Here is a 13,794-nt window from a genome sequence, read left to right on the forward strand (position 1 = left end):
CATACGGACTTCTTTCCATTCTGCTACATTTGGTCAACAAGAAACTTGACATTTAAAACTCGAGTCATCTGTTGAGTGCAATAGCAGTGAATATCTGCATTTTAGAAATTCATTTGGAGGTGGCGGCATAATTGCCACGCATGGTTATGGCTTCACAAAAAGTAAAAAAAAAAAAAAACTATTATTCTACAACAAATTTCCCTTCACTGTTACAGTAGCAAAATTCAACAACCAATTAGACCTCACAGAATTGAAGTCGAGTCCACATACACATTCTCACAAAGGAGGAAATAAGAAGAAAGCATGCATACTTATATACAAAGCAACTATACAAAAGCAACATACGTGCTACAATACATTTTCCAGAACCTAGAGTCTCACGAGTTTCCTGGGAGCATTTCCATAACTGTTCCAGAAATTGTGCACCTTAGCGTGGTTAACTGTGAGACACGGTCCGCAGAAAATGAGAGACAAAATAGGGCAACTCTGAGTCAGAAGTAAAAAAATATGGATCCAAATTTTTTTTTTACATTAAAACAATGAATCAAGCCATACAGAAAGCATACCTTTTACTCACAGTTACCCAAAAATAACACTGCTCCTCATTGGGACAGCGTAAGGATTTATAGTGCTCTGAGTCACTGAACTGTAGGGGGGATCCCAAACAAACCACAAAGGGCAGTAATAATGACTGCTAGATTCAGGTCAGCGACATTTGACCATTGATGTACACATGCATGAGGAACGTGCATGACGTGACACTGTATTCCCTTACAGTAAAGGGAATACGTGCTGAACTTAATCTGACCCGACCTAAGCCACCCAGACTAAGATGGAGGATATATAATATTAAAGTCAGCATGCTTTCCTTCTTAAAAATGACAATTATTTTGATTCAAAATGTCATAAAAGGATCTTCAGGTGAAAACGGAAACAACTCTCTGATGATGTTGGACTTCTGCAAACTCCATTTCCAAACAACAACCGATAAACAGAATTAAGTCCTTGTCTTTACTTTTCATTAAGCATTAACACTCAGATGTACATCACAATACAGAAGAAAAGATCTGTCGCTACTTCCATTCATTGCAACTTTAGCAATGACAATAGTTAGTGGGCGAAAGGGCAGAATCACACTATCACAAATTAACAGCACCAAAAAAGCGGGTATTAAAAATTGTACCCAAAGCAATTCCATATCTCGAGTCTAAAAAACGTTGTATTCAACCTTTTGGAAAAAAACATCAAGAGTTTCAATTTGCTTGGATGTTTCCATTGGTCTCACATTCAGTTTTCCCCATATGACATCTTCAGACTGCTCTGGGTGTTCAGTTGACGTCTCGTCCTGTTGAATACGTTTCACTCGCACTGAGCTCAGAGGGATGTTTGGAGTCTCCTCACACTGATTCTGATGTGGACATGCCTGCTCTGCCTCTAGAACTGGATGTGATGATAATAGACGACACTCGTCGTGTTGGACTTCTGTGCTCAACTCTTCAGACCCCACAGATTCCTCAATGCAGTCTGGATTGTGCACGATGGGGCTTGTGTAATAGCCGTTGCCCAGGCTTTGGGTGTTGTAGTAAGATGACTGGTTGTCCATGAGTGTGAAGTCAGAGAAGGATACAACAGAAACGTGGTCACCCTCAGAGCTCTCGTTGTGTGGTGCAACCTTACTGGAGTCAATGAAAGTCTCATTCTGAAGTTCCAGGTCTCGAAGTAAAGCCTGAAAGCACACAACATGGTTTGTATTTTAAATGTAAAACACCTAAGATGGTCATTAAAAATTATACTTAGTTCATAAATGCACTGAATCCAGTTAAAATGGTTTGTGACAGATTAAACAAACAAAAAATGCTTCTGCATTAGAAGGTTTTGGAGAGCTCCTTAGAGTCACTGCTTTTATTGGTACTAAGAATGACTAAAATGCTTTGCAATATACAGCTAGTGGAGCTTCCTTTACTGTATATCATACAAAAGTAAAAGTACAATTTGATTGGATGACTGTTGTTCCAAGAGTGCTTATATGGACCCTTATAAGACTGATGACACATTTCTGCATTACATAACATTGTAAATCTCTATATTTTTTTCCTATTGAGGAAAGTCGTGAAAATGCAATAGCTGATTATTTCTTTTAGTCTTGGAGCAAATGGGAACACAAAAATAATTTTCTATGGGCTTCCGTGTACCTCTGTAGAGCTGTGGTTCTCTACCTTTTTGACTTGATTTCTGCCTGTAATAATGACAAAGCTGCTTTTTTTAACAACAAACTGGGAGTAGTGCTGTCTCAAATTAATTGATTTGGTGATTACTTATGTTTCAAGAATGGTATTGTTTTAAATAAAAACAAGTTATTAATATATACTTTAATATATTAAACCTAACCCTAACCCTGTTCCCTGGTGCAGGACCACAAGATCTTTTAATGGGAACCAGTTTCATCTTTTTAAAATAAAAAAATACTCCCTTTTGTTGTTTAATTAAAATGTAAATTACTCAATATTAACTTATAAAAGCAAAAACACACTTGCAATCGTGCTCATGTAAGTTCAGTACCAAAGATCTGGGCAGCGGACGTTCAGAAGAGGAACACTTTCTCCAGACCAGAAAAAATACTAGGCCAAGAACGATGAGAACAGCACACACAATTATGACGATGAGGCTTTCTGAAGAACACACAAACACACACATGCATGAGTGCAGGCAACCAATGCACACATGTGCAAACAAATAAGTGTGTCTTGAATCATTATACCACAAAATAAGTAAAAACGCTTTGTGTAAAAATAATGCACACCGAGCTTTGCTGGTATGTAAACACACTGCGGGAGGCTCGGGGGAGAAGAGGTCAGTACACCCTCAGCTGTGAAGTTCGCCACAGCACAGTACACTTGCCCTGGTGTAAGAAAACCAAATTCCACCTTGAATGGGTTTTCAAGCATCACTTCAGCGGTGTATGCCTTTAAGAAAAATGAATGAAAAAAATAAAATGGAACTCTAATTTTTAATCTAAATGTAAACACTACTGTAAAGAAATAAATGAACAAACAGAGGTTAAAGGGGAAAAAATGGGGTAAAGGGATGTAAAGATGAAAACGATGAGCCTGGATTGTTTCTCACTGTGGTTTATTGCTAAACCACCCAGTTTCACCTCTCACCTCAGTGCTCTGCTGCTCCACACTCTCATTTCTCCCCTAAACAATATCTTCCATATCATTCATAGTTACTCGTGTATCTAAACTCCTTTTGTGTGTAGATGACACTCACCCGTGTGTCTTGCTCAAGACAGTGTAAGTCGTTTTAGGGTTGGCATCAGGGCAATCCCATTCAAGATGGCATCCGAAATTGATCGTATGCACTCTGATGTCACAGACAGAGACTACAGACTCTGAACAAAACATGAAAACAAGAACATGTTGCACCTGTGTGTAACAGACATGATCTGAGAACATAGGCTACAGTGCACCAGATGAAAGACAAAAAAAATAAATAAAAACTACTAATTCACACGTACAATGTACACTCACCTACATTCAACACCAACAGAAAGAAACATAAGTGTAGGAGAGCGACAGGCATCCCCACAACAGCATGCTATTTTATGAAAATAAATAAATAAATACAAATAAATAGCTTATCCAAATGCCTTGGCTGATAATATCTCTACAAAGCTGACTGACAAAAATATTAACTATTTATAATGAGGTTAAAAAAAATACACTTTACCTTAAACAAAAGAATGGAGAGATTTCATTAGCTGTTACTTTCAGTGGCTGAACAGAAAAAGTGAGAAGAGGACAGCTGTCACAGCATAACTTATGCCACAAAACCACACAGGGACTGAACCCACTCACAGAAACAGAACTGGAGAAGAGAACAAAAGCTCTCTCTAGAGGAAATGGTATCAGAAATATTATTAGATTATAGCAATTCATAAATATTATAATTCAGATTTATTTTACAGCTACACATACAGTGGAGACCAGAATTAGAGAACAATGTATAAATAGTTGATTTTTTTTCTGAAATATTGATAATCGTCACCGCTCAAAATATGAAGGAATATTAGCTGTAGGTTATACCACTGTTATACTAACATTTTGACAAAATACCAAGGGATTTCAACAAAAGTCTTTATTTTGTGGAAAACACCGAATAAAATTAGAGAACTGTAATCACTGTAGCACAGAAGATGATTACAACTAAAATGTTGGAGGGTTACAGCTGTCAGAAATTAGTAGGAAGTGTAGAGGCCCCTGCTTTGAGTGACTTCAGCAGATCTGCGGCTGCAGGATATCACTAGTTTCTCACACTGCGCTGGTCTTGATCCACTCTCTTCCATGGTTCACTAACTGTAGTGGGTTTCTTACCCATAACTTTGTTGCCAATGATTCTCCAGAGATTTTCAGTTGGGTTCAGATCTCTGGGCCGGCCGTTTCATTATTTCATTTCAATGTTGTTAGCTTCAAGGAACTGCTTTACCTGTTTTGCAGTGTGACGGGGACATTGTCTTGCATGAAAATTGCAGGCTGATTGGGAGATGCTTGCAGGGAAGGTACCGCATGTTGCTGAAGGAGGTTCTGATAAACATTTGCATTCACCCTGCCATGTAGCTGCAAAGTGGCCCAACTCCTGCTGCAGAAAACTTACCCCAAACCTTGACCTGACACTTCCTCCTCCACCTTTCACTGACTTTATGCACTCGTTGTTGTCTTTTCCCAGTTTGATGCTGAACATGTTTCCCATCTGACCCAAATAAATTAGCCTTGCTCTCATCACATTTTCAGTGTGCCTTTTCAGTCAACTGGCAAGCAATTCCAGCTGCAGTGAGCCGATTCCCCACTGAGAATCTCCGTATTATCCGGTATTCTCGTGCATTTGTCTTACATAGACAATCAACCTTTTTGGGAGACTTGAATGAATTAGTGTCATTGTAAAGCTGCAATATTCTAGAAATCACCGATTTGGAATGACCAACTTCTCTTGCAATGGCTGAAAGGGGCATCCCTTTGGTCTTCATCTGGACAACCTCCTGTCGCAAGGTTTCAGTCCCCTTACAGCGCACTGCCATCTTGCAATCTTAGTGAAAATTAGAGGAATGCTGCCAGTTAAATAGGGTTTGTCATAGAATTAAAAAAATTAACACCAGGTGCCAGATTAACACCAAATAACAAGGAGGTATCTGTAAGTGTTCTGTAATATTGATCAGAATCAGAATATTGAGTTCTCTTTCAAATATGTAATTTTTTTATGCTGTGCTTCAGAATACTATTAATTTATGAAATCTGCTTAAACTGCCCTTCTACTCCTGTTAGAACTTCAAATAGGACTAAACAGTGACCCTGAAATTCAGGAAATTGTAGGTTGTTTTCTAATTTCGATCTCCACTGTAAATATATAACTTATAGTTGTTCTAATCTACAAATGCTACTGTTCAAAAGTTTGGGGCAAGATTTTTTAAATGAGTCTCAAAAGAAATCACTTCTACTCACCTAAGCTGGATTTATTTGTTCAATTTGCAATTATCAGTCAATATCAATATCACATTATCAATGCTGAAAACATTTGTGCGGTTTAATATTTTTGTGGAAAACCTGATACATTCAGGACCGAAGCACATCAAGTCAAAAAATTATTTTCATTGACTTGTCAGTCTTGACTGTCAGTTTTGTCAATTTAATGAAATTAATATTGTTATTCCTTGCTAAAAAAAAATAAATAAATAAAAAAAACTGACCCCAAATTTCTGAACGGTTTTCTACACACACACACAAACAGAGACAGATATAGATATATATATATCTATATCTATATCTATATCTATATATATATATATATATATATTTTAACTATCAAGATGTCTGAAATGACAACTAAACAGAGACAGATATAGATATAGATATATATATATATACACACACACACACAGAATAAACATGAAATAAACATTGCATACAGTACCCCATGAAGGCTTTGCATCCGTTATACCATTTGACACATATAATGTAAAATGTAGAGTTACTATATTACAGATAGTGTGACTCATATCTTCCATAAACACAACATAGCCTGTTAGTACTTTGTCCATGTCATTTAATGTCATTAATAAAATAATATATTATTTTTTTCCCATTCTCAAAGTATTTTCATAAATGTTCAAATAACTGTAAAAATAACAAAAATATTGACAACACATGTCTTTGGAAAGGCATTAAAACCTATGGGAGTGTTCAAGTTTAGAGGACTAGGACATGAGATCAGAATACTAAATGATCCACTTAGTCTAAACAGTAATACATAGCGTTTTCTTTCTCTCCAGAATGACATATTTCAGCTTGATTTTAGTTTGAGTGCATTAAGCAGTAGCATCCACTTTAAAGGTAGCGCTTCACCTATACAGCATGCATCTTTTATGTCTGTGTGCTAGGCAGAGCAATGTTTGGCTCTGTAGGCGAGGGTGGCAAAGCTTTGCACAGAAGCCTTTTCGCGGCCGCATCGCCATTCAAGTTCTTATAAGGGGTTTGTCGAGGTCCACGTGTGCAAATGGAGGGAAAACTCATCCCTGCGAGGCAGCAACCCGGACAGGCTATGACCTCCTCCTGTTCCGGAGGCATAAAAGGGGTTGTGGCACCATTGGAGTTAATAACCCCCCATCCCAGAGATTGATTTATAGGGATGGTGCCGTTGTTGTTGTCCATGTCTAGTAAAGGATGTAATGAGGGCGGCTCGTTGGAGACCGGGGAGCTCCAGCCATTGGAGAAAGTTTTGATTGAAGTAGCGACAGCGCTATCTAGTGTATCAGGAGAGTTGGTGCAGTCCATGGGATCCTCAATGCTTTCATCTAATCGGGTTGGAGACATCAACTCTAGATTTAATGGAAGACCAGAGTCATCAGCTACAGCTTCTTGACTGTTCATTTCAAGATTATTCTCCTTGTCGTCCTGCTTAGGGTCTGAACGCCTAATGCTGTCACCGGGTGTATTAAAAACCTCACTAATATTAGAGAGATCAGCAATACTCTCGTTGCTCTTAGCCAACACACTGTCCCTTCCCATGTCCAATAAATTTCCATTGACTGGATTTACATCCGTGTCCATAACACTTTGATTATTTTCACATTTCTCATTGTCAGCAGTACCACGTAGAGACTGGATGTCTTCTGGCTTGCAGGGCAGTGATTGGCTGCGTCTGTGGAAATGGAGAGGGCCTTTGTCACAGGAGACAGGGCTGCTGGGGTCAGGGGGTGGAGGGAGAGCAAAGGTGAGGGAAATGACAGACTTGCTGGGGGTGTCAAAGAGCTTGATGCGGCCGCCGTTGAGGTCTTGGCGCTGGGAGAAGGGGTTGACGCGCATCGGTGTGGTCCCAGTCAGGAAAGGAGACAGAGGGAGGAGCACATCGGACTTACTGCGACAGAGACGTGGGTCAGCGGGAATGTTTAGAGAATGTTTTCGACTTAAAGGTGTTGTGTTTGAGGATGACCGGTCTGGAAACGAAGAAAAAAAAAAAAAAACTAATTTAAGGCTCAGTTTGTTTTTTAATGCCATGCAAGCTTCTTTGGTCATTTTCAAGGCGAAAACTATACTTTAATTATTAAAATTTAAAATAGAAACTAAAAGATATTTAAAGGGATGGTTAAAAAAATAAATACAAAAATTCTGTCATAATTTACTCACCCTCATGTCGTTTTAACCTTTGGTTAATCTTCCCAAAAAAAAAATCACGATATTTTGAATAAAACCTGTGAGGTTTCTGTCCCTCAATTGATAAAAAGCCTAAATTAAATCGGTTCATCATGAAAAGCAATAACATCTCTTCACAAGGCTTCACAAGATTAAATTAGGAGGGACAGAAACCTATTAAAAATATAAAAAAAATATCTTAATTTGTGTTTAGAAGATTAACCAAACGCTTAAACTTGGTTTGGTTTGGAATAACATGAGGGTGAGTAATGATGATAGAATTTTCATTTTTGGGTGAACTATTCCTTTAAGACCAATAAACAACTTTGTTTACAGCAAACATAAATGTGATTTAAATTACGAACATATGCCATGCTTTGAAAATTAGCACTGAAAAGATTTATTTATATGAATTTGCATTATATATGCATTGCAAATAAATAATTTTTATTTTTTTTGCTGACTCACCCTGTACATCAGGCTCCATACATTCACTCTTCTCTCGATCACTCACTATCTTCTCCAGCTCTGCTACCACCTCTGTGAATGAGGGCCGACTGTCTGGGATCATCTAAGAGGGAAAAAACACAGAATTTTTCAATGTAAACACTTTTGCCCGCATTTTTGTGAAGTCATACTAATCGATTAGAATACATTTGTATCTTGGCAGAATTAGAAGCCCTGTTAAGGAAAGGCTCCTAGGTCAACAACAACAAAAAAAACTGCACATGTAAGCATATGTGTCAGCATGTGAGATTTATAGAGGAGGATGAATGTTAATGTGTGATCTTTCATGACAGTAGATAAGAGGTCTTACACTGCAGCAGATGAATGTGACTTTGAAGAAATGAGGTGGACAGTCTCCAACCATCTGCCGAAAGGCCTCCACATCAAGACCAAAGTCCTGAAACACAATCACCACACAACCCTAACTTCAAAAAATGCAACATAGCTGATACAAAGCTGTATGTTACTACTGTGAAGAGTACAAGCTGTACTGTAGAAATAAATCATCCTGATAATGATAGGTTTAGTGTTTGGTTGTAAACAGTAATTAAACAATGATTTGTATTTAAAAGCATGACTTCATTGGCAGTGCTGTAATCTCACATGGAGTAAACTATGACCCATATTCATAAACTGAGTGAGTACATGAGATTGTTACAGGCCTAATATTCATAGACCAGGTGGAAGGGTGAACCAAACGGATATAGACCAATAAAATGCTTTATCAGCAATTTTAGAATAATGGTAGTTTTTCATACTTTTTCTTTTAACTTTTAAGATACTTTCAGTTCAGTTTTTCACCTCAGTTCGTGGAAGAAAGTCAGGATCTGCCTGTATCCGGCCAATAATCTCACAGAGGATAATTCCATAGGCAAATACATCCACCTGTAAAAAAAACAAACAAACAAACAAAAAAAAACTCTTTTCATTATCTAAAACCCTATACATAATAATCAACTTAATAGAACAATATTCTCACTCAATGGGAATAATGGCACCAACTTTGCATTTGAAATTGTAAAATGACAGTAATCTGATAAGTAATGTGGGTGAAACAGTCATTGAAAAGGACTCTGGTCTGTATCTGGGTAATGAATCATATGGTGTTCAACCTTTTCATTGTAGCGTTCTCCTCTGAGCACCTCCGGAGCCATCCAGTAGGGGGAGCCGACGACAGCCAATTTTGGTTTCTCTGCCGCATCACTGAAAACAGCCAAAGGGAAAACAGGAAAATCATTTACTTGAAGTGAACCTACAAGTTCTATTAATCTTTCTACAATTACTCCTCATTTCCTAATTTAACACCCATAAACTCAGTCCATTAACCCACAACCTGATTACGTGTGTGTGGATGTATAAAAATAAAACAAAACAAGGTCTTGTAAGATCTTAATTTTAGCTGGCATACTCATACTCTGCTGAGAGACACTTCCTCAGTTTTATTTTGGTCTGGGACTGTGTACTGGGCATAAATAGACAGAGGGGAAGAGTGGAGACAAGGAAAGAGAGAGAGATAAATGGAGTAAAGTACTCCAGTGTAAACACCATTTGGGGATGTGGGTTAGTCAGAGTGAGGGAATCTACCGCAGCAAACAGCTGAAATACTTTCTCCTTTTTAGGATAGCTTTCCAAAAAGCCCTCATTTAGCAATCTGCTCCGTCTTCCTCACATGTACAAATACTCGTGGTTTTACACGTAAACATGAAGCATTTGCAAGCACACCAAAATATGCATTACATAACATTTACAGAAATAAAAACAGAGAAAATCAGGGCTAAGCTCAACTGTAAAACTTCTCTCTCTCACACACAGACTTTCTTACAAAGCCATCATTAAAATAAACAAATGCAGGGTGAAAAACAAGTCCCTTATGACTCTGACATCACATGTACACACTGGATGTGTTCATAATGGAACACTAGCTTACTACTTGCTGCATACATATGGCGCTTTTCCACTGCATGGTACCGCATGGCTCACTTTTGGGGGGTTTTCCATTGTGTACAGTACCTGGTACCTTTTTCAAAACCACCTCGGCTGAGGTTCCAAGTGAGCTGTACCATTACCAAAATGTGACGTGTAAACCCTGCTGATCACTGATTGGCCGGAGAGAAGTCACTACCTGCATCATTGAACTTGCGACACAAGACACTTGACCCGCTGGATTAAATCAGCACAGCCAGCAAGGATCGAACGCAACTTTTTTTGAACGAACGCACATTTTTTAAACAACAAAAAAAATGCCTGTTTCGTAGTCTGTTGAGGAAGGACAGACATTCCTCTCATTGATAGCAGAGGAGCAGATCCAGCGAAAGCTTGATGGGATGACGCGGAATGAAAAAGTTTTGAAAAAGGCAGCGCAACTATAACGACATGTCTAGAATCCCGCCCACTCAAAAGCGGTACTAAACTGCAATGGAAACGCAAACCGAGCCGAGCCTGTACCGTGCAGAGCCATACCATGCAGTGGAAAAACACCAATAGTTCCCTTTCAGCCACTTACTTCGATGTTGTGTTGAAGTTCCGACACTAGGGGTTGCACTTGGGAGCCCAGACACCTCTGACTTTATTGAGAAAAGGCCAATAAAATTGGCGAGCAAAATTTGCATAGCTGGCCACGCCCTGGACATGCTGCAGCGTCTCTTTAGGAGATGCAGCACTGCATTCACCTTTCAATCTCCTCATTGTTGGATCTGTGGCACAAGCTTGCCCATACACAGATAAGTATACTAAGAGTACCCCTGGGTGCTTCAACAGCAATCTTATAGAGCAAATTTTCTCTTAAAAGAGCAATTTCTCTAAAACAGCTTCACGGATGTATTTGTGTGCGTTTACAACATGCCTTTCCATCAGTGTCCTTCTGGTTGCGGGTTGTACATCTCACCCTCTGACAGGCACGATTGCTGTGCTCAGTGTTTGGGCCATGCCCATACTGAAGCAGCTTTTGTGTATGGTTTATGTTCTTCTTGTGAGGACATGGCCATCGGCAAGTTGCACTCACGGCTCGCATTCTTTTTTTATAAAGACCACGAGTCACCTCAGCTGCTTCTTATCCTGGCCCTTTTACTTCCGGGTAACATGGCCTAGACGATGTGCACTGAAGGAGAGCAAGGAGATTTTGCGGGAGCAGTTCTGCCGAATGAATTCCCACGGATCTCTCATTCCTCCAACCGCACGTGTTCTCCAGTAAGAGTTTCTGGGTGAGTTTAAGAACCTGCCACAGTGCGGGTTCGATTTCTCATTCGTGGCTCGTGATGACGATGAGTGTGTGTGGGTGCTGTGTGTCAGTCTGAGATTGACGCTGAGATGGCAGCCATGCTTACCTCGGCAGCAGAGAGCATCAGGCTTGAGTAGACTACTCCACCCTGTCCCGAGCGCTCTTGCTTAGTTGATTGGTTCTTGGAGACCAAGTGCGACACTCAGCCGTGCTCCACCCCAGTTCCTTTCTTCACGGAAGTGCATGAGGAGCTGATGAAATCGTGGAAGGCACCTTTCTGCCATAACACGATACATCGGTTCCTCCCTTGACAGCGGTCCAGCGAGGGAATAAATGGGGGTTTCCCGGATGGAGAGAGCAATTGCGGTGCATTTGTGTCCAAGACGCTGCCGCCTGGAGGGGCTCCCGTCTAGAGCATAAGTTACCTCATCCTTTGAGGCGAGAGCTTATACTGATCCTGGACAAGATGTGTCCGCTCTGCACGCCATGGCTGTCCTGCAGGTATCCAGGCCAGGGTCTGCACAAGGGTGGTCCTGACATGGAGCATGCAGGAACTGCGTTCAGCGACTGACTATGCTCTCTTGGTTACGAAGGTCACTGCGCAGGCTCTGGGGAGAGCGATGTCCACATCAGTGGTCAAGGAACGCCACCCGTGGCTCAATCTGGCAGAGATGCGAGATGCTGAGAAAATGAGTTCTCAATGCTCTCTTTGGCGACACGATTTAAGAATTTATGCTGCAATTCTCCACAGCTAAAATCAGAGGCCATTAAACACTTCCTGCCTCGGTGTGGGTCAGGTTCTACCCTTGAACCCCTGAAGCAGCAGCCTCCATCTGTTTATTGCCGGGGATGGCCCACTGCAAGGACTGCTGAGGCCCCACAACAGCCTGAGCCGGCAGTCAAGTCTAAACAGTGGCCAGTCACTCGCAGGGAGGTTACATCGCCAGTCTGTCCTCAGGATGCCAAGAACCCACAAAGGGCTTCGTAGAGAACCTGAGATGGGCGACCAAGGGAGGAGGGAAGCTGACGAGAATAGCTCCACTTCCGCCGGGGGGACGGGAGGTGGATCCTGCTGGGCTCCGGCTGTCTGTCACATGGCAGAACAGTCACCAGATGGTCATTAAAAGAGCTATTTACTCCTTTCCTAGTCACATTCCCGGCGTTTCTGGTCCTCCCATGTGCGACGGCCAGGTGCTAAAATTGCGCATCAGAGCCTGTTTGGACACAGATTCTCTGCCCCTTTGCAGCCCCTACTTCATTGTACCCAAGAAGGGTGGGGGGCTCGGACCAACCTTGGAGCTAAGGGTGCTGAGCTGGGCCTTTTACAAGCTCCCTTTCATAATGCTAACCCTCAAATACATGTTAACATTTGGGACTGATTAGGACTTTGGGTCAACTGAGAGAAGGACAAACTCTCCCCTGTACAGTACAGAGTATCTCTTTTTTCGGTGTAGACTGGACTTGGTCACTATGACAGCACACCTCTCAAAGGATCGTGCTCGGTCTGCTCTGAACTGCTTGAAAATGCTCTAGTACAAGATAGTAGTCCCTCTCAAATACTTTTCAGAGGCAAATGGCATCCTCAGTCGGGCTTACGCTGTTGGGACTGATGCATATGAGACCACTTCAGAAAGGGCTTCATACCAAAGTCCTAAAATGGGCATGGCACCGAGGCACACACCTTGCCTGCCATCTCTTTCTGTGGAGCCAGCAAAGACTCAGGTCTCTGTGTGCCCCTCGCATTCCAGGCGACCTCAATTGTGTAGCAGTCTCCCTCTCACGGCAGGTCACACTCCGATGTTAGTGGAGGTTCCACCTGGGGGTCCTGCTGTTTTGGAGTCAATTCGGTCAGGCGCAGATAGATCTGCTGGCCTCACAAGAATCCACTCATTGCCCACTGTGGTTTCCGTGACCAAGGCCCCCTCGGCATGGACACACTGGCACAAAGCTGGCCCAGGCCTACGTGAATATGAGTTTCCCCCAGTGAGCCTCATTGCACGGACGCTGTGCAAAGTCAGGGAGGACATGGAACAACTCTTGTTTGTGCCACATTATTGGCCCCTTTGTCTGCTTCAATCTCCAAACTAAGGATATCCCACTGGATTGTGGATGTGATCCTTACGGCCAATCAGGCCAGAGGCTTACCATGCCCACTGGGAGTGAGGGCACACTCAACCAGGGGCGTTGCTGCTTTGTCAGCTTCAGCAAATAGTGGACTCATTAGCGGACATTTGCAGAGCTGCAGGTTGGGCTACACAACACTCCTTTTAGAGGTCAGGTGGTAACCTTGCAAGCTATACCCCTGCAGGAGGGGGCCCCTGACCTGTCTCTGTTGTGCCCGGTGTGAGCCCTACACATCTGTTTGGAACACACACACACACACACACA

The 13,794-nt window shown here is 41.5% G+C and overlaps 2 protein-coding genes across 2 annotated transcripts; both read right to left on the reverse strand.

Annotated features, from left to right (window-relative positions):
- Nucleotides 1–1,009: 1,009 nt before the first annotated feature.
- Nucleotides 1,010–5,074, reverse strand: LOC107749827 (uncharacterized). The gene is made up of 4 exons (XM_016565015.1): nt 4,982–5,074; nt 2,801–2,963; nt 2,560–2,669; nt 1,010–1,726 (listed from the first exon to the last, which is right to left on the reverse strand). Exons 1-4 carry the CDS (start codon nt 5,072–5,074, stop codon nt 1,208–1,210), a joined length of 885 nt encoding a protein of 294 aa, XP_016420501.1. The 3' UTR covers nt 1,010–1,207.
- Nucleotides 5,075–6,111: 1,037 nt separating this feature from the next.
- LOC107749839 (dual specificity testis-specific protein kinase 1-like) lies at nt 6,112–9,396 on the reverse strand. The gene is made up of 5 exons (XM_016565027.1): nt 9,302–9,396; nt 8,991–9,074; nt 8,500–8,586; nt 8,151–8,253; nt 6,112–7,486 (listed from the first exon to the last, which is right to left on the reverse strand). Exons 1-5 carry the CDS (start codon nt 9,341–9,343, stop codon nt 6,414–6,416), a joined length of 1,389 nt encoding a protein of 462 aa, XP_016420513.1. The 5' UTR covers nt 9,344–9,396; the 3' UTR covers nt 6,112–6,413.
- Nucleotides 9,397–13,794: the final 4,398 nt, after the last annotated feature.

Source organism: Sinocyclocheilus rhinocerous, unplaced genomic scaffold (assembly GCF_001515625.1).
Source record: "Sinocyclocheilus rhinocerous isolate Xijiao unplaced genomic scaffold, SAMN03320098_v1.1 scaffold1131, whole genome shotgun sequence".
Taxonomy (NCBI): Eukaryota; Metazoa; Chordata; class Actinopteri; order Cypriniformes; family Cyprinidae; genus Sinocyclocheilus; species Sinocyclocheilus rhinocerous.

What these genes read in the sequence shown, in the direction of transcription:
- LOC107749827 (XM_016565015.1), bottom strand. Translation starts at nt 5,074, where the DNA reads ATGGCAGTGCGCTGTAAGGGGACTGAAACCTTGCGACAGGAGGTTGTC. An exon ending in TTACATACCAGCAAAGCTCG is followed by an intron (nt 2,670 to 2,800) that starts GTGTGCATTATT and finishes TGTGTTCTTCAG; the next exon opens with AAAGCCTCATCGTCATAATT. An exon ending in GTCCGCTGCCCAGATCTTTG is followed by an intron (nt 1,727 to 2,559) that starts GTACTGAACTTA and finishes GTGTGCTTTCAG; the next exon opens with GCTTTACTTCGAGACCTGGA.
- LOC107749839 (XM_016565027.1), bottom strand. Translation starts at nt 9,343, where the DNA reads ATGGCTCCGGAGGTGCTCAGAGGAGAACGCTACAATGAAAAG. An exon ending in ACTTTCTTCCACGAACTGAG is followed by an intron (nt 8,587 to 8,990) that starts GTGAAAAACTGA and finishes ATTGTGTTTCAG; the next exon opens with GACTTTGGTCTTGATGTGGA. An exon ending in TATGGAGCCTGATGTACAGG is followed by an intron (nt 7,487 to 8,150) that starts GTGAGTCAGCAA and finishes CTTCGTTTCCAG; the next exon opens with ACCGGTCATCCTCAAACACA.